This window comes from Erythrolamprus reginae, chromosome 2, assembly GCF_031021105.1.
Source record: "Erythrolamprus reginae isolate rEryReg1 chromosome 2, rEryReg1.hap1, whole genome shotgun sequence".
In the NCBI taxonomy this organism is placed as follows: Eukaryota; Metazoa; Chordata; class Lepidosauria; order Squamata; family Dipsadidae; genus Erythrolamprus; species Erythrolamprus reginae.
The window spans coordinates 100,056,103-100,075,703 of NC_091951.1; the positions used below are offsets into that span (position 1 = coordinate 100,056,103).

A 19,601-nucleotide genomic window follows, 5' to 3' on the forward strand; every position below is an offset into this window, starting at 1 on the left:
GAGAAGCCTTTTCTCTCTTGCTGTGTAAATGGAGATTTATCTTGCAGCTGTTTTTTCCTTTGGAATCTTCTTCTAAGTTGAGCTCGCTGGCATAATCTTACCATTGCTTTGTTGATTTTGGTGTTTTGGTGTGGAGCAGGCCAACTAGGAGCCGGGGTGGCGCAGCAGGTAGAGTGCTGTACTGCAGGCCACTGAAGCTGACTGTAGATCTGTAAGTCAGCAGTTCAAATCTCATCACCGGCTCAAGGTTGACTCAGCCTTCCATCCTTCTGAGGTGGGTAAAATGAGGACCCAGATTGTGGGGGCAATAGGCTGGCTCTTTTTGTAAAAAAAAAAAGTGCTATAAGCTGCCCTGAGTCTAAGGAGAAGGGCGGCATAAAAATTGAATAAATACATAATAAATAAATAAAGAAACTCAAGTATGAAATGTGAAGGCTGCTGGTAAGGCCATCTCTCTGCTGCTTGTGTTGGCAGTACAAACGTAGGTCTTTCCTAGAATTTCTTATATAGTGGTCCCAGAGGTTTCTAGCAGACGTATTGTGTCAGATGTGTTCCATTCTGCTGGAAAAAAAATAGCACTGATTAACACCTGAGTTGTGCACAAGAGACTGTTAGAGGAATATTAACAACTATGCACCGCTGGTGCTCAGAGAACTGTTTTGCTTTTGCTGCACACTAGCTTGTTAAAAAGCCTTTGGGAGCGTCAAGTGACTTGGGGATTAACAGTCAAGTATAGAAACCAATCATACCCAGATCCAGGCCAGGTTTACAGAAGTGAGTTGTTGTCCCCATAAAAGTCAGCCTTTTATGAATTTGTGAATGTCCATCGCCAACTTTTTCCTTGCAAGTGAGCAGCCCAGAAAGTGTCTGCAAGGGTAAACTTTTAACCCAGAGAACACATAGACTTCACCCCTGCTCATTGCCTGATGTAAGGAGGGGAAATGCGACCATTAAATTTGGTCTGTTACTTGGACTAGTCTGTGGGAGTAATTATCATGAGAGCCAAGACAGAGGGGCCAAGGAGCCAAAATGAACGTTTCAAAGTCCAGAAGTTGCTGGCACTGATACATCTTTCCATTCTGATCTCTGTAGGTGCACCTATTTCACAACAGATGTTGAGCAAACAGTAACGGTTTTATAGTGCCTATAACACAAATTCAAACCTTTCTCCTAGTGAGAGCATAGAGCACAGGAAGATCTGATAGAAAGCTGTAAAAATGTTCTGATCCACTGCCCCCTCCATTGGATTGCCCAACAGTGCTTAAAGCGGCATCTGTTCTATATTAGAAACTCTAGCCCCCTGGTGGAAATGGCTTAGGATATCTGATATGTTCCCCAAGCAGCAGAGCTGGGGACTTGTCAACAGAAATGGAAAGGAATTCAATTGTATGAAACGAACATTTTAAAATTATGTTTGTAAATGCCTAACAAGAAAAGCTGCGGCCTCTGATTGGGTTTGCCGTGATTTCATTGTTATACTGATTAAATCTAACTGGTATAAAGAATTACTGCTGCGTATATGATTATACTAGTATAGGGTGAAATTTGTCTGCTAGCCTTTTTTACGTGTTTAAGATATATTTCTGGTCTTCTTGGTTATATGATCATAACCAACCAGATAGTATTTTCTGTAAAAATAAAAAAAAGTATAATTTCTTAACCTGTTAGGTTTCTCTCCCTTTTTGGCCCCCCTGTTCAGTCCTATCTCTTACTTCTCAGGTTCTTGTCAAACCCCCTTTTCATAATCTGCCCAAATCCAGGACTTCTTAAAAACAAATTTTATACTCTGAAAATATGCAAACATGCATTTCACATTGAAAATACAGATTACCGCTTGTGTTTTTTACCCATTCTTCATTCCTTAATAAACACATAAATGTACCTTATAATCAAACCCATTGAAATGCTTCTCAGCTTAATTCATTGAGATCATTCATTTATCCAACTCTTAATTTAGTCTAAGAGGCCTCACATGTCTTTGGATTTGAAACACAATACTAGAAAGAGCAGATCTTTTGAATGCTAATGTCAGACTTGGTTTCCAAGTCTTCCATATTTATTCAGCAAGTTAAGTAAATTGAACTTTTCTATTAAGAATCAAAGCAATAGATAGATGCCTTTGTTTGTTAGGTTGTTAAGAATTCTCATGTGAATGTAGAAATGAAATAATTTAGATTACTGGTGCAAAATATACAGTTTAAGTCAATACTTTGAGAACTGTAATGGCTTTCTGGATGAAGGTTTTAAAACTTCAGCTTACATAGTGAGAAATATTATACCATTATAAATTAGATCTTGTGGTTCTCATTGTGATGCCCCAAGCAAACTGGTACTACTTGGCAAGAAGCTTTGAAATTGTTTTCTAAAACATATTGTCCTGACATTTGACACTTCTTGAGATCTTCAAAAAAGACAGATAGAACAACTACACTCTTTTTGTTTTCAAGTAATGACCCGACGACAGAGGGAAGCCAAGAGCAAGCTTGCCAGCCACAAAAAAGCCTCCAAGTCTGTAGATATTGACAAGTAAGTAGGTATGCTCCATATAGTCCATTTTGATGATTTTCAGTTAAAGCCCTAGTAGATATTTCTGTTACATACAACTCTGAAGCTTTGACAATATGCACTCATCATACGATGTTCAAGAAGCATCCTGTAATAAGAAAGACCGCCTCAGTCTAACCTATTTCTACCTTTGCTTCTAGTGGAAATTTGCCTAGGGTTCACATTCTTTTTGAAGTGCCTAATTCAGCATTGTCTGCCCAGCTGAGCTTCTCAATCTCATCCACTTTAAAATGTATAGGCCTAATGTCGGCAACCCACAGCTGCGGAGCTTCATGTGGCTCTTTGAGCCCTCTGCTGTGGCTCTCTGTCCCATCACTGGTTGGCCTACCCCTCACCCCTTTTATTTCTTTGGATATTTTTGGAAATCGAGGTTGTTGGAGGAATATCATCAGCTGTGGCCAAGACTTCCCTTTGGGCGCCCCTCCTCTTCTTGTGACCCTTTGGCCAGTTGAGCTGGGAGCATGCGCATGCGCTGGGAGATCCCCCTCAAGCGAGTGCTAAAGCAAAGGAAAATGGCATAAACGAGGTGGACAGTTACTCGCTTAAGGAAGGTCTTAATAGGACACAACAGGATGCGGCTTCTCTTCTGCACTAAATCTCTGGCCATTGCCTTGCTGTGTCGTCCCTTGCCTCCGGCAGCTCTTTGGCTGAGTGCGGAGGGTGCGAACTGTAGCGCAAAGCAGCAAGAAGTGAAGGCTGCCTTACACTCAAAAGGTGGTGTGAAGCCAAGGCGATTCACTCCTGCACTCTCCTGGTCATCTGTGGCTGAGCTGGGAACGGAGATCCTCCCCAAGCAAGTGCCAAAATGCAGGAAAGGTGCATATGAGGTGGGCAGCCGCTTGCTTAAGGAAGCTCTCCACATGTGCGCACACTCCTGGCTCATCCACATACGTCCAGGGGGTCACGAGAGGAGGAAGAGGAGGGTTGCCGGAGAGTGCAGGATCCAAGCAGCCATGTACCTGCCTTTGTGCCACATTTGCACGTTAGGCAGTCTTTCCTTCTTGCCGCTTCGGACTGGAGTTCGTGACCTTTCTTCTCGGCCAAAGAGTTGCTGGGATTGGGGGACAACATGGCAAGGCAATGGCCGGAGCCTTTGTGCAGGAGAGAAGTTGTGTCTACCCTGTGCCTCCTATGCCTTGGCGCTCGCTTGAGGAGGGTCTCCCTGCGCGTGTGCATGCTCCCCGCTCAGCCACAGCCGCCCAGGGGGTCATGAGAGGGGGGGAAGGTCCCCAGAGAGTGCAGGAGCAAAGTGGCCCTGTACCTGCCTTTGCGCCATAAGGAGGGGGGGGAGGAGGAGGGGGGTCACCCATAGGGAGAGGGGGGGGGAGAGAGAGAGAGAATGGTTTTGTGGTTAGGTATGGCTAGTGGGCAATGTGACTGGGGGGGAGTGACATTGAGTTGGCCCCACCCCACCCAAATTTTGTGGCTCCTGGTGGATTTTTTCATGGGTCCAAATGGCTTTTGACTGTTTAAGGTTGCAGACAATCCATGCTACCTGGGGAATTCTGGAAATTAAAACCCACGTGTCTTAAATTGGATGAGATTGAGAAACACTCGCCTGGGAAATGTTGACGTGCTACTAGTTAAACACATTCTTTGCCCTGTCCCTTTTCAGATTCTTTATTAAACCCATAATGCAATTGAATTAATACTTACAAAACTCTATTAACTATGGCAAAGGTGGATTCACGGCTTTAATAATCTAATTCTGGAATCTGCCAGAACTGGAATGTAAATATATTAATATTCGGTATAATGATTGTGTCTGCATAATTCAAACTGTACAAATGTAATGGTACATAAAGATAAAGGTAAGAAATAGAGCTAATATTCAAGCACAAATGCCAGTTTGGCCATTGCAGTACGATATTTCATGTGAATTTGAGTGCCTTTAAGCCTGTGCTTGCCATTCCAAATTGTAACAAATGTATTTGTTGTATCCATCTAACAGCTGTTTCCAGTGTTAGAGGAAATTATATATACCTGCAGTTAATGGTGTTTCAACATGGTGGAAACATGCAAGTCCCCGAGCATTTAAAAAAAAAAATAAGAAAGGGAGATCTTAAAACCAATGTTCCCTCTAATTTTTTCCCGGTGTGGGCGGAAAAGTATAGTGTCTGAGTGACAGTCCCTTTGGGACTGGGCGGCATAGAAGTATAAATGAATGAATGAATGAATGAATAAAAAAATTTTTTTTCTTTGTTGTTATTTGGGTGCTTTTTACCATATGCTTTAAATCAAGAGTCATTTCTCTCTCTCTCTCTCACCCTCTTGCTCTCTCTCTATTTTTCTCACGTTCCCTCTCCCTCTCTTTCTCTCTCTCCCTCTTGCTCTCTCTCTCTCTCTCTCATTTTCTTTCTTTCTCTCTTTCTATTGCTTTCTTTCTCTTCTCTCTCTTGCTATCTCTCTCCCCCCCTTTCTCTCTCTCTCTCTCTCACTTACTTTCTCTCTCCCTCTCTCTCTGTCAGCGAGGGGGCTGCGAGAGTGCTTTCTCCGAGCACTTCGGGAACGCCTGCCCCGTCTCTACTGCAGCCCCCTTGCTGAAAGGTCCCGGACGAAAGCGCTCCCATGAAGGGGGTTCGAGAGGGGCGGGGCGGGCATTCCCGAAGCGCACGGAGAAAGCCCTCTCTCGCAGCCCCCTGGCTGGGAGTGCTTTCGTCCCGAGAAGCCGCAGCCGCCCGCCACCGCCGCGGAAGAAGTCGTGCCCCAAGGCAGAAGGTGGAGGAGGAGGAGAGGGGGCGGATCGGGCGGGTGGGGGGAAGGGCTGAGAGGGGGCCGGAGGCACCTTGGGAAGGCAGGGGCGGCCGCGGCTCCCTTTCCTCCTACTGCCGCCCCCCCCCCCCCGTGGGCTGGCAGGGGGATGGGGAGCGCGCGCCCGTGGAAAAGGGTGCGCGGGGGGTATTTTGAGGCACACGCATGCGCATGCACGCAGCTTACGGGGAACGCTGCTTAAAACTATGGTTAGCAAGCCAAACAGAGGCCACAAGCAGACTTCTGTTGCACTAGTATCATGTTCTTCCCAAATGTACATTAGAACAAAATCACAGTTTGTTTTGGTCTCGTCCAGGCTGATAGAGGCAATAAATATCGAGGTGGTTAAACGTGCTCCAAGAGCAGCATTGGTTGGAAAAGTACTGTAGATGAATTGGTGTGCACATCTACATGCTTCTATCGGAACAAAGCTGTGCTAGAGAAGGTTAGCATGTCTGGTGCCTACCTGTGGTTACACTTTTAATTAAAAAATTAAGAAATTCAAATGGAACCGGTTTTGTTTAACCTTCCTTACTGCTGTCCTCCTCCTACCTGTTCACCCACACAGCATCTTAAGAAAGAGTCTGACAGTAAAAATCCTGCCTGAAAATAACGTTGCTGCTACAAACACTGGATGGCAACATAACTAATAGAATTAGGCTAATTATAGAGAGGACAGCTTCTGTTTAGACACATTATCTTGGTAATCAGCAGGGACTGGAAAGAAAATATGGAAAAGTACTGCAGGATTTAACATCAAGGGTGCTCCTCAGACACATACCAGATTCCGTAGTGCAGCAAATTTCACTGGATTTCTCTAGTTCCAGATCATCAATTAAGCAGCCCCCAGTTCCATTTCTTCTCTCACGTGCCAAAGGCTGGGCAAGGGAGGGGGGGATTTGCTTCTTGGATTGTTAGCAGGGGAGTTATGGGACACAGTTGAGCTACTGAGAGTTGGTAGCGGGTGGCATTTTACCATATTCTTCAGCAGCAAAGGCTCAATGCATCCTCGTCCGTACTGCATGCTTTAAAAAGGAAATAGTGCCCAGGCAGATTTATTAGTTAGATGACTTCATCTAGACTGAGTAAAACACGTCTCTGACTTAATACACTTGATTTGCTTTTTGGGGCACAACATAACTCCAATTTTGCAAAAGCAGATACTTCATTCGGCTGAGTTGACAGGTTCTGAAAGAAAATCAGTATTGTTTGAGATAGCTAGAGTAGCTGATTTCATTACATCCCTTTGCTGCAGTAGCGGCACCCAGGAAAGCATTTGGAAGAAAACTGCTAATCATTCTGTCCTTTTTGATTGCCAGCAGGCCAGTTTTATACAGTATTGGTCACATCGCTGTGCAGATCCTGCTCCATTGACAAGTCTTACCTAGAGAAGAGCTAGAAGCAGCGCAAATGAAAAAGAATGAATTCTAATACAGTCCCTTCCTTCCTTATTTGGCAGATATGAGAAGTGTTATCTTTGTAAATCTCTAGTACTAAGGAAAGAGTACCAGAGCCATGTTGATGCCTGTCTTTGTAGCCGGAGTGTTGACGGAACCCAGGGCCACAGCAGGCTGCGCCATGTAAAAGTAAGGATTTGTATTCTTGGTTTACACTTGCATGGATAGACCAGCAGATCTACTCTTGTCTTTGTTTATATCTTTTTCTGAAGAGAGATGGGGTCTGCCTGATTCTCCAATCCCATAAATAAGCTTAGCTGCAGTGAAATGATATACTCTGGCTGTTTGATCCTCTTCGACTTGATTTTACAATGATGGGATTACATCTCCAGCCAGAATACCAGCCCACAAGCCGTCTGGATGTCGGTTGATTCCAAATCCCATCAGTTCCATCTGCCATGATCTATGTTCAGAAGGTGGGGAGGCATAAGGTGGGGAAAACCAACCTTGGCAGACTGAAAGAAGTCCTCCCAGAATTGTGATCTTTGCTATATCAAACAATGGACTTTGATTCACAAACAGTATGTCTTCAGAAACTGCAACATTCACAAGAACACTGATAATGAGCATGTTTACAATGCTTCCCATTCAAAGTGGAATGCAGTATCAAACTTAGAATAACAGTCATCTTGTTTGGAATTTACGTTTTTCAAAGCTAAATATTCTGCATTACAGTGTGTTCTTTCTCTCTGGATACAGGGACTCCAAGATTCCTGAATATTCCTTATTGGTTGTAGAAAAATACATTTGTCAAAGATTAAATGTACATCTACAACTATTTGAATCTCAGTAAACATATACAAGAACTTGGTTTACCAATCACTGGCAGTCTCTTTAACAGCAAGAGACCAGGGGCTCACTGTAACAAATTTGTAGTTTGCATAGAACATGCATGTATTTATTTATACTTTTTAATTTGGTGTTTTAATCAAAGCCCCTTTGAAATGTTCACGAGATTCAAGTGTGTAGCTTTTGCTGTCCTTCCCCATCTTTGTAGCTATGTTTAATTTCACATTTAATCTGTGCAAAACATGTACCTGCTTCCCCATCAGTTTTCCATTTCCCTCTATCTAAATGCTGGAGCACAATATTCTCTCCACCTCTGAGAGATGCATTGCAGCCATAGTGGGGAGTTTTTGAGTGAGATGAATAATGTTTTATTTTAATTATTCCAGCTTCATTCTCCAGGTAGGTGATTCTTTCTTCCGAGAATCGTTTTTGTGCAATACTTGGCTATTCACATGGCCACCCATTGTTTGCATGTTCTCCTGTATTGGTGCTTTCTATTCTATGTGTACAGTGATTCACTTATTATCCTGCAATATTATTTTTCTGTTTATCATCCTTTATGGTCAACTTCTCGGCAGAGAGAAAAGGACATAATTGGTAAATGCAAATGTTTTTGTAATGTCTAATGACATTTTCCTGCTCAGAATTGTTATCTTGAACAAAAATGACTTTGCCTATCATATTATTGTCGCACCAGAGTGCAGAATTGAGTGACAAGTATTAAGACAAAGTCTGTGCTAATTCTTTTCCTCTTGATACTTTCAACTTTTTCCAAACATTATAGTAACGCTTTACATTTCATGCTATGTCAGGCATACCCGTGCAGTTGATAAGGAAGCACTAGGAGAGGTAATGAATTTGTAGGTAGCCTAAGCGCACTGCTAGACACTGCTGAAATAAACGTAAAATAAAAGGCATAAAAGAAAGGGAGGGTTTTTTTTAAAGATAGTATAAAGGAGAGGAAGGGAATAGGACTAACACATGGGAGTGATTGAAGACAGCTGGATTTGGAGACACTGAAAATCTTAGTGGATAAGTTAAAGCTGGAGATGAGTACTGCAGAGGAAGGAAAGAACACACCCATCTGGTAAAACTATAGTCAGCTTACTTGAAAATAAATTATTTGCAAAAAAAAAAAAAAAGCATATTCATGGAAAGACATGCTGTATTTTAAAAAGCAAGTGTACATTTACCCTACATCTACTGCTTAAAATACGGTTTGTCTGAAGATATGTTCAAATACCGCAGGAGCAGGAATGAAAGAGTGTAAAGTTGATCACCATTAGGGGGGAAATGCAAATATTTATCTGTAAAACATAGATCACACTGCGTAGAGTCACTGATTTCGAATCATTTGCTAAGCCCTTGCTGGCTAATAACCCTTAGGTATCAGCTGTGTTCCCTTCCTTCAGCTATTCAGCTTCCTCTGATGAAGGTGTCAAATTTGTCTAGCCGATTAATTCATGCAGTTCGTCCATTCGGTTCCTGTATTGTTTAACCCCAGGCATGGCAGAAGGGCATCACGTCCTGGTCCTCTTGCCCTCTCTAGGTTGTGTGGTTGCTGCCTTACTTGCATTACCCATCTTGTGCAGCAAAAGCCGGCACAAGATTGTCCTGATTTATTTCCGATGGTAAGATTTTAATCCATAGAGCAGTGTGAATGCTAAGGCAATGTGATTTCTCAGCAGGAAGATGCAACATGATGTCTCTGTTTTATGTAATCCCTTAAATCCATCACAGGCCTCGGCCCCTCAGGAATTTATATGCAAATGACAAGACTGCCTGTTGATGAGTTTAGCTGGGACACAGCCAAACATTCTGCAGTTTCTGGCACAATGGGAAGCTTCTGTTCATGTCACTAGCTTTGGTTCAGAATCCCTTTTCTTCTTCTTCTCCACGGAAGAACTTGGCTGATGTTTAAAACAATCATCAGAAATGTTAACGTGACTTTTTGGCACCTAAGGCCCAGGTTCTCCCTCATGCTTTTCAGAATCAACACAAGTGATTTCTGCTACTCCTTATTTGAGCATTGTAGCTTTTGACCCCAAATACTTTGAATAGAGAGCATCCTTTTCTTCTTGTTGCTTATCTTGGCCCTGATCCCTGGGGACAGCTGCAGGGATGCCTGCCCAGAATTTTTTGAAGTATATAACAACAAATGTTAAACAATATTTCCAGAAGGGAACATTCAGAATTAAGTTTGTTTTAATTCTATCAGAAAACTTTATAGCATTTGGAAGGTAATTAAATCAACCAAAAGAACATGCAATTAATAATGGATGATACTTGACTAGGCAAAAAAGACAACAGGAAAATGCTCTTCCGAACCTACATTGGATTCCGAGGCTAGAATGATATTTTTATAGCTGCTGCCCAAAACTACACTCCTGCTTCCTCCTTTCGTCACGTGGTAAAATACCTGCTGTGTTGTCACCATGCTTAACAATTCTTCACATCACTTCCCTCATGATTACTGTGTGTTGCTAGGGAGAAGGAAGAGAAGAAAGGAGGATTGCTTTTTTGTGACAGGGAACTTTAACCATCTAGCTCGAGCAAAAATGTGGCTGTTACTCATTTACATGAATGTATGTAAGCTTGAGAGTATAGTGGTGAAACACAGGCGGCTTGGTATTTTGGGGACAGGGGATCTGGAGCCATCTCACTAGATCAATAGGGCAGATATGATAAAATGGGGGGGGGGGATCTTAGGGTAGTGATGAGAAAGCTGGTCTTTGTTCTGGGGAGCTGCAAGCTGTCCAGAGCTTTGCTTCTTTCTCCAATGCACTTGCAAGGAGAGTCCAGGATGGGTAATTCTTCAGTCTGATTGGTAGGGACTGAGTTTAATTTAAATATTAGGCAGGTGCCGCCCCCTTAGCCCTCCAGTCTTAAAAACTCAGTCGCAGTAAAGGGACTTTGAGTTTTTGCTCTACCAATAGTATTGGTTTGAGAGGTTTAGGCTTTAAATGTTATTTGATGTTTTTTTGATGTATTAATTACATTGGTATTTGTGATCTTTATTATTAAATCTGTCTTTTTCTTTCCCCTTTTTTTCTTAGGTGCAGCTGGTGGTTTCTCCTCAGGCAGCTCTGGTTTCAGACCTCCAGTGGGTCTAATCCAGTTGACTGCAGCTCCTCCTTGTCTGTGAACCCACACAAGGGCCTGGCTTGTGGGTTCAGGAGTGAGCACCCGGGGAAACTACCTCCGAGGTAGACTCCGGAGGAGAGGAGACGGTTGACGCCGCGGGGGGGTCCGCCCTCCCCCGTGGCGAATACACCAAGGGGAGGGGGCGCAGAACAGGCCTCGGAGGACATCTGCGCCCCCCCCACACACACCCCGCCCCCCCGATCGCCCCGCTCACAACGCTTATGAAATCGGGCTGATTTCGCTGCTCGTGGCACCGCAGGGAGCCTTCTGGCCGTTTGCCTGTCAGTTCCGACGGCCATGTTTGTTGGAGGCCGATGTCGGAGGTTTCGCGCCCAAAGTGTTTGCGGTTGCCAGGGCAACCGGCCGGCGGCCATTTTCTTCAAGGAAAGTTGACAGCGAGGCGGGGCTTAGCCGGCTGGTTTGGGCGCGCTAATGTTACAACTGGAATCTGCCCTAGCTACACGCAGGCGCAGTGGAGCAGTTGCCTGTCATTCTGCCATTTTCTGGTCAGAGCAGTTGAGGAGTTTTGGCCTTGATTTCTTTCTGTCTCAGGCAATCTCCTTTTTTTCGTGGCAATATGGCAGATCAGGCGGGCCAGTTGGTGGAGGAACCCTCTGCAGGGCCTAGCACTCCAAAGGAAAAGCCCCAGAAGGCTAAGGTATCTCAGGGGGCCTCGCTGAGGGAAGCAGAAAAGCGCATCCGGGCCCTGGAGAAGCAATTGGAGGCTTCTCAGAAGGTAATGGGCCCTGTTCCTTCTGCCAGTCAACCCGGTCCTTTGATGGCCTCCCCCACGTTCCTGCCAGGGGTTGTAGGCTCAGCCACGGAGAGAGATTGGTCTCCAGAGAGAGTGAGGCTGCCAGCACCCAGGGCTGAAAGACAATGTGCTGCAGGACTGTCTGCATATCCAGCCTTTCCAGCACCCCAGTCTGGCCAGGCAGCCACTTTTACACCTACAGCTGCAGGCCTGCGCAGCTCCAATGATGCCTGGCAGAGCATGCCTCAGTCCTTGCAAGACCTCATTGCCACAGCTTATACCCAGGGTGTGGCGGTGGGGACTCAACAACATCAGCAGTCTCCAGTGGGACTCCCTCCAATGAGGTCTAGAGACCCCTGGACTGCCCCTGTCACCCTCTCCATGGAAGGCTCAATGGATGAGGAGCGGTCATCTAGAGACGATTTCAGTGGGGCTGAGGATGAACTCTCTGGTGATGAGCAGCCCCCTGAACCACCCAGTTTTCCTGGACTCTTTAAGTCATCCCTTTTCAGGGTTCTTTTGAATAAAGCCAAGATGACCATCGAGCAAGCAGGTGAGGGGGACCAGGCAGCGGCTACTGAGACGGCCCAACCGGCAGGGGGCCTATTTGTCTTCCCCAAGCAGGAGACGGTCCACATTCCGTCTTCCCACCTGTTCAGAGAAACTATCCAGCGCCCGTGGGAGAACCCAGCCGCCGCACAGGGGCCATCTAACCTGGATCGCAGATTCTATACATTTGACCAGGCGATGGAGGACCTGCTGGAGTTTCCAGTGGTGGATAAACCGGTGACGAGCCTGGTGTCCAATGCCCTGGTTCCCTCAGAATCTCAGGAGGGTCTGAGAGCAGAGGACAAGAGAGCGGAAAATGTGGTGCGCAGGACTCACCAGATGGCGGCCTGGGCTCTTCGAGCCGCTTCGGCGGCATCGTTCTTCAATAGGGCCACGATGCTCTGGATCCAAGAACTGCAATCCAGGGTTAATCCGGAAGATACTAGACTCTGCCAGGACCTCAACAAGCTCCTGGCGGCCACGGAGTTTTCGGCGGACGCTACGGTCAACGCCGCCAAATTTGCTTCCCGTGCAATGGCCTCCTCCGTGGCCTCCCGTCGGCTCATTTGGCTCAGGAGCTGGCAGGCGGACGTTAAGTCCAAATGGAGCCTGGCATCTGCCCCATTCAAAGGCAAGAAACTGTTTGGGGAGGTCCTGGACGACGTCCTCGTGGAGGATAAAGATAAGAAAAAGGTCATGCCTAGGGCAAACAGGAAGCAGGATAGGAGATTCACTCCCTATCAGAGAAGGCAGTCCTTTCGGTCTGAGCCCTCCTCGATGGGCACCCAGGCGTCGAGGCCGTATTTTCAGAGCTCATTTGGCCAGGGGTCCTTTCGGGCGGATAGGTCTTTCCAAGCGGACAGGAATAGATCTTATTAAGGCCGCCGCCCCTTTAGAGGAGGAAGCAGAGGCTTCAAGAAGTCGAAGTGACTCCGAGCTCAGAGGCTGTCTGGGCGGAAGACTGATGTCCTTCCATGCAGCATGGGCGGCGACGTCCTCAGACCCCTGGGCGGTATCTACAGTTGGCCAGGGCCTGAGAATAGAATTCTTCTGCCCTCCACCTCACAGGTTTCTCCCGTGTCGAGTTCCATCAGATGGGGAGAGAAGAAGACTCCTATTCAAAGAAGTCGAGCACTTACTGGACATTGGAGCTATAGAGGAGGTTCCCTTGACACAGCAAGGCAGGGGCTTCTACTCGGCGATCTTTCTCATTCCCAAGTCGTCGGGGGGAGTGCGGCTGATTCTGAACCTGAGGCGCTTGAACCTCTATGTAAAATACAGGAGGTTCAAGATGCACTCTCTCAGATCAATACTGGCAGCCATCCGCCACAGAGACCTCATGTCCTCCATAGACCTGAAGGAGGCATATCTCCATGTCTCAATATTTCCTCCTCACAGACAATTTCTCAGATTCTGCATTGCCGGAGCACATTTCCAGTACAGGGCGATGCCCTTTGGCCTATCATCAGCCCCGAGAGCATTTACAAAGTTGCTGGATGTCCTTACGGCGCACCTCAGATGTCAGTCGGTACGCCTCATGGCGTATTTGGACGACATCGTGATTTTGTCCAGAACACCGGATCGGGCACTAAAGGACCTACACTTGACCATACAGACCCTGGAAGACCATGGTTTTTCCATAAACTGGGACAAAAGCCACCTGACGCCCACGACTCGCCTGGCCCATTTGGGGACGACGATAGATTCCGAACTGGGCGAGGTCTTTCTGTCACGGGACAGGCAATCTACAATCAGGAGGTTGGTGAGAGAGCAGTACCCAAGTCTGCTATTCCTGTCCCAGCTCCTAGGGACGCTAGTGTCATGCATTGGCATACTGCCGTGGGCAAGGTTCCACCTTCGACCATTACAGTGGTTCCTTCTCCCCTTTCAGAAGCAGAAATCGAGCCATTCTCGCAGGAAGGTTTTCCTCAATGCCAGGGTTCGCAGATCTCTCCGGTGGTGGGTGTCTCCAGCCTTGAGCAGCGGTTCCTCCTTTCTGGACAAGGAATTCCTCACGGTGACGACCGATGCGAGTCTGCGGGGGTGGGGAGCACATCTTTCCTCACAAATAGCCCAGGGCCTGTGGTCGCAGCAGGACCTTTGCAACGTCAACATAAACTTCTTGGAGCTGAAGGCAGTGTCACTGGCCCTCCACAGCTTTGCTCACCTGGTGAAGGATCAGCACGTATTAATTATGACCGACAATGTAGCCACGTGTTCCCACATCAACCGACAGGGGGGAACTCGGTCAGGGAGGCTGATGGCAGAGTCGGAGTCTCTTTTCAGGTGGGCAGAGACCAATCTGGCATCGCTTTCAGCGGAACACATCTCTGGGGTGGAGAACGTTTGTGCAGACTGGCTCAGCAGGGAGACACTAGATCCAGGGGAATGGCAACTGGAACCCGGGATCTTCCTAGAGATCACCAGGAGGTTTGGGGTGCCAGTTCTGGACTTGTTTGCAACGTGTCTCAACTCCCAGCTTCCCCGCTTCTTCTCCCGATTTCCATCCCAGGGAGCGGAAGGAGTGGATGCTCTGCGCCTCAGATGGCCTCCGGGTCTTTTATATGCGTTTCCACCGGTTTCCATCATTCCCAGAGTAATTCGGAAAATATTGCAGGAGCAGGCAGAGGTGCTGTTGTTGGCCCCCTTTTGGCCCCGTCGGATCTGGTTCGCAGACCTGATGCAACTCTCAATTGCTCCGTCATGGCGGATTCCGGACCACCGAATCTCCCTCTTCCAGGGGACCATGTCACACCCGGAGCCTCAGTGGTGGCAGCTAACCGTGTGGCGCTTGAGCGGGAACGTCTGAGGAGTCACGCTCTGCCAGACACGGTTATTGATACTATACAGGCTGCCCATAGGCCTTCTACCAGGAGGATCTACCAGGCCACTTGGGAGGCCTTTTCTAGGTTCTGTGCACTACGACAGGTGGAGCCTCAGGTAGCTTCTCCTCCTATGGTACTGACATACCTGCAGGCAGGTCTGGACAAGGGCCTCGCCCCGAATACTCTTCGTCGGCATGTGGCTGCTTTATCCAGTATCATTACATTGGACAGTCATCGCCCCTTGAGCAAACATCCATGGATACGAGACTTCCTGAGAGGGGCGGCTAATCTTAAACCGCCAGTCATTCATCACTTCCCGTCATGGGACCTGTCCTTGGTGCTTCACTCCATCACAGCACCTCCATTTGAGCCTCTACGGCAGGTTCCTATACGGCTGTTGACTCTTAAGACTGCCTTCCTGGTAGCCATTACATCTGCCAGGAGGGTCTCAGAGATTTCGGCTTTGTCTACAAGACCGGACTTATGTCGCTTTCATCCGGACAGAGTGGTCCTTAGGCTGGACCCGGCTTTCTTACCTAAGGTGAATACCACTTTTCACAGGGCACAAGACATCGTGCTGCCGGATTTTTGTACACATGGAACTCACCCTTTAGAGTTGAGGTGGCACAAGCTGGACGTGAGGAGAGCCCTTAAAATCTATATTCGCAGGACTCAGTCCTTCAGAGCTTCAGAGGCCTTGTTTGTATCCTTTTCAGCACGTTCTCTGGGGTCCAGAGTTTCCTCCCAGACCATCAGCCGGTGGCTCCGCGACTGTATATCGGAGGCGTACAGAGCTAGAGGTTCGCCTGTGCCACATGGCATCACTGGACACTCGACCCGCAGCGCCGCCACCTCGACGGCATGGAGGACACAGGCGTCTTTAGAGGACATTTGCCGGGCGGCCACTTGGGCTGCTCCCTCAAGCTTTATAAAGCACTATCGTATAGACTCCTATGCTTCATCAGAGGCAGCTTTTGGGAGGAGGGTCCTACAGGAGGTTTGTTCCTTTGCCGAGCCACTGGTCCAGCCTTCTCCCTCCCTCTAAGTTTTTCTTGGGCATATCCCATCCTGGACTCTCCTTGCAAGTGCATTGGAGAAGGACCGTTGAACTTACCTGAACGGTCTTCTCGATGCACTGCAAGGAGAGTCCAGACCCACCCAGTTCTGGACCAGGGGCCATGTTATGGTTTAAGGTTCCTTTCTTTAAAGTTGTTGTGTTTTTTCATATGGTTCAATAAATGTGTTGGACTTTACTGCTCCTTCGTTTTAATGAGACTGGAGGGCTAAGGGGGCGGCACCTGCCTAATATTTAAATTAAACTCAGTCCCTACCAATCAGACTGAAGAATTACCCATCCTGGACTCTCCTTGCAGTGCATCGAGAAGACCGTTCAGGTAAGTTCAACGGTCCGTCTCTGTGTTCTTATGAGCTACTTTGTCAAAAGCCTTCTTGTGCAAGATCTAATGAGGATGTACTTTTATTTTGTTCTAGGTGAAGGCAAGGTGTGAAGGTGGATTATTGAGTATGCTAGAACAATCTGAAAATAAGACTGCAGGTAGGAAAGTTAGCACCCTATCAGCATTCCTGTATTGACACAATTTAGACTGGTCCTCAAGCAATACAGCATAACTCCTGGGCCACTGCAAATTGATAATCTTTGTGTTTATTCCCATTGTATGTATATAAGTTCTAGGTTAAACATTTGTATAGCAGGATTCCCCTTGACTTTAATGAAGGTGGAAATCTCAGTGAGATGATAATATGGGAGTCTCAGTGAGATGATGGGAGTCTCAGTGAGATGATAATATGTGTTTTGTGTGTATTTTACAATAAGACAGGAGAAGCCCCTTGGGTTCCTTTTCCTTGTGTCATATAAAAATAAACATTAGAGAAACCTGCCACTCCAAATAATGCTTAAATTGCCCCATGTAGCCTACCAAGCTGGAAAGGAGGGTGGTGTTTAGAATGTGTTTGCTACCAGATGTTGCAGGTTTTCTGCTTGTCCACTGGAATGAGTCTTGCTGATCTCGAAACAGAAGCCATCATCAACCTGTTGAAATAACTAAGATCCTGTGGTGTATTATATTCCAGATGCAGAGATGGCTGCTTCACCATCCAGAAGGGAAGACTCGAGGTTAGTTAGTGCTCTTTCTGTATTATAGGCTCTGTCAGTGGTTAAATGGGCTGAAGCAACACTTCTTGTCACTCATTTCCAGAGCTGTTTTTTCAACCAAGCGGAAAAGCTAAATAAAATGAAGACATTCTGTAGGAAGCTAGTTTTTAGCATTGAAGGCAAAGTTTACCCCTTCTGTTGGAATGCACTTAATGAATGTTCTTTTTTCCTTAGAACCAAAATCTAAATTACATTAGACAGGAGATTTCTTTTCTTAAACTTGTGGAGGGCATATGGTGAGTGCAACAGTATGTTCGCTTGCTGTAAGTTTATTACTCATAAACAAATGAACAGCTCCTTATCTCGATCTTTTGCAATCTGTATTCAGGCCTCATTTGGGGACTGAAACTGCTTCCATGATGGGTGGTTTCTTCATTAATTCTTTTGAATCTCTGTGTAATTTTTTTTAATATCATCCACTTGACTGGGTCCCCCCTCCATGTAATTCTAGAAACCAATACTTCTACTTAACTGCTTGACTTTTAATTTGTTGATCTGTTCTCTGATTAAAATACACCTGAGCCACAGTGTCCTATTAGTTTGCATACTATCAATATGCTGATAAAATACAACATAGTCCAGAAAACTGCTAAATAACAGCAAAGTGTTATATGAAACACCTTCCTTTGCTGACATTTAATGATCATTTTTGTGTCTTTTTTACTGTCATATACGTAATTGTTGTCAGGATTTTTGCAACCTGGATATGGAATGCTTAGTGATATGTACTATCTGAATAGCCAAGGCTATTGAGAAACTACGGTTGGTAGAGAATGCATTAATCTGAAAACTGCATATTATTGTTGGTTTGCATTAGTAACTAGTAGAATATTTTCCCCCACATATAAATTGGCATGCTTTTGCATATACATTGGTAGCCTTGATCTCAATTAGGTTACTGGAAGTCAATGAATTGATTAGAACACAAAACAAGGCATTATCTGCCATGGTACTGGGATTATATAAATCTCCCCTGGGAAACTCCATTGACTTTTTATTTATTGGATGTTAGATGGGCTGTTGCAATTTTTTTTAAAAATTGTGCTTTAGTTAAACTCCATGCTTTATTATATAGCTTCTCAGTTTTTGAAATCAGGTTTCTCTCGTTTTGATGTTACTGAATATGTGATTTAGATAGTTACAAATTCCTTTGTGTATTTGTATATATATTTAAAAAATTACAATATTAAAAGTGAGAAAGCTTTGAAGAGCTATGGAAAAAGTCCATTGTGCAGCAGGGAAGCCTGTTGGTTCATTTTGTTTTAAATACTCTTTCTGCTAGGTCCAGCTCAACAGAAATGGACAAGGAAACGGAGGGCAACCAGAATTCAGAAGGGTTCTTCCCTCAAGATCCCTGCAGTGATTCTCCTATTAAGTCATTCACTTCCATTTCTGAAGCCAAAGATTGCCTAGTGGACTTTAAAAAACAGTTGGCGATTAAGCCATGCACTTGGAAACCGACCAAAGCCAGCCATCGGAAAAAGAAGAAATGCTGAAGATAGCCTCATGGAGAAGACGCCAAAATATGGACTCTACTGAGCCTACTTGGCAGAGACTTCCGCTCCCTAATCAACTGCAGATTTTTTTTCCTGTTATTTTTTTTATGAATTCTTGCATAATTTGTCATGTATTGACTAAATATTTACTTTATAGGTACCATTAAATCTTGCTTTACAGTAAGAAAATAAAATGAAATAAATTTTATTATGTTTTTATAAATTTCAGTTTCCGCTCTTTATGATTTTGAATACACATCTTTTTAGCTTAAAAACTGAATTGCAACCTAAGTAAACAGTTAAATGCTGGTCACCCATCTGGGCCCCATCTCCCAGAATACTCCAAAAAAACCAGAATTGTGCACTTTCATGTTCTATTACTGAAAGATTTCATTGCCCTGTTTAAAAGTGAATTTATTCTCCACAGTGGGTAGAACTATCATCCAGGATGGGTTGACCTCGTCCAATCAGCTGATGACTGAGCCTGTTCATTTGAATTTGGGGGCTCCGTCTTGCCTGGTATCTCCACTACGACTCATTCCTCAGACTAGATGGACGTGGCTTGGTCACCTCCATTCCTGTTGGATTCTGAATCAGTGTTTCTACAAGCCTACATTGTGATTTTTTGGGTTTTTCCCCCTGGCTCCTCATCTGTCATTGGAGGGCTGGGTAGATTGTAGGTACAAGCCTCTGCTCACGCCGCAGCAGCACTTGCCCGTGCTGTAAGCCCATAAGACCCTCTCTTAGCTCTGCCTCAGGACCAGAGGGTTCCTTTGGCTTGTTTCAGCGCCTGTTAAGGGACTCCAGCTCTGTCCGTTCCTGGGAAATGCGGCATTGGCCTGGGGAACTTCCACACTCCCCCTCATTTTAGACACATACTTCTCAAAGGCGGGAGGGCTCTGGCACCGAGAAGAAGCTGTGGTCAGGACAATCAACTTACACAGCCAAGTGTGGTCGCAGGAACACTCGACAGGTGAACTGACCACTCTCACGGACCAATTTTCCCCATTGCCGCCCATTTATCACTGCTTTTTCGCTCGCCTGTGATGGACCGGTTGCTGGAGCCTTGCACTCATGCAATGCAGGCACTCAACGAAT

The 19,601-nt window shown here is 45.8% G+C and overlaps 1 protein-coding gene across 13 annotated transcripts in view; it reads left to right on the forward strand.

Moving 5' to 3' along the window:
• The window catches only part of UIMC1 (ubiquitin interaction motif containing 1), a 107,354-nt gene extending 88,628 nt beyond the window's left edge, over nucleotides 1-18,726 (forward strand). For 11 of the 13 annotated variants that reach the window (XM_070738937.1, XM_070738938.1, XM_070738939.1 and 8 more), the window contains 5 exons: nucleotides 2,448-2,526; nucleotides 6,776-6,902; nucleotides 16,326-16,389; nucleotides 16,926-16,968; nucleotides 18,290-18,726. In XM_070738937.1, coding sequence (XP_070595038.1) covers nucleotides 2,448-2,526; nucleotides 6,776-6,902; nucleotides 16,326-16,389; nucleotides 16,926-16,968; nucleotides 18,290-18,503 — 527 coding nt within the window. In that variant the 3' untranslated portion in view covers nucleotides 18,504-18,726. Of the gene's footprint in view, nucleotides 1-2,447; nucleotides 2,527-6,775; nucleotides 6,903-16,325; nucleotides 16,390-16,925; nucleotides 16,969-17,181; nucleotides 17,244-18,289 lie in introns of all 13 variants that reach the window. The other 2 variants (XM_070738945.1, XM_070738944.1) reach the window with 2 other exon arrangements.
• Nucleotides 18,727-19,601: the final 875 nt, after the last annotated feature.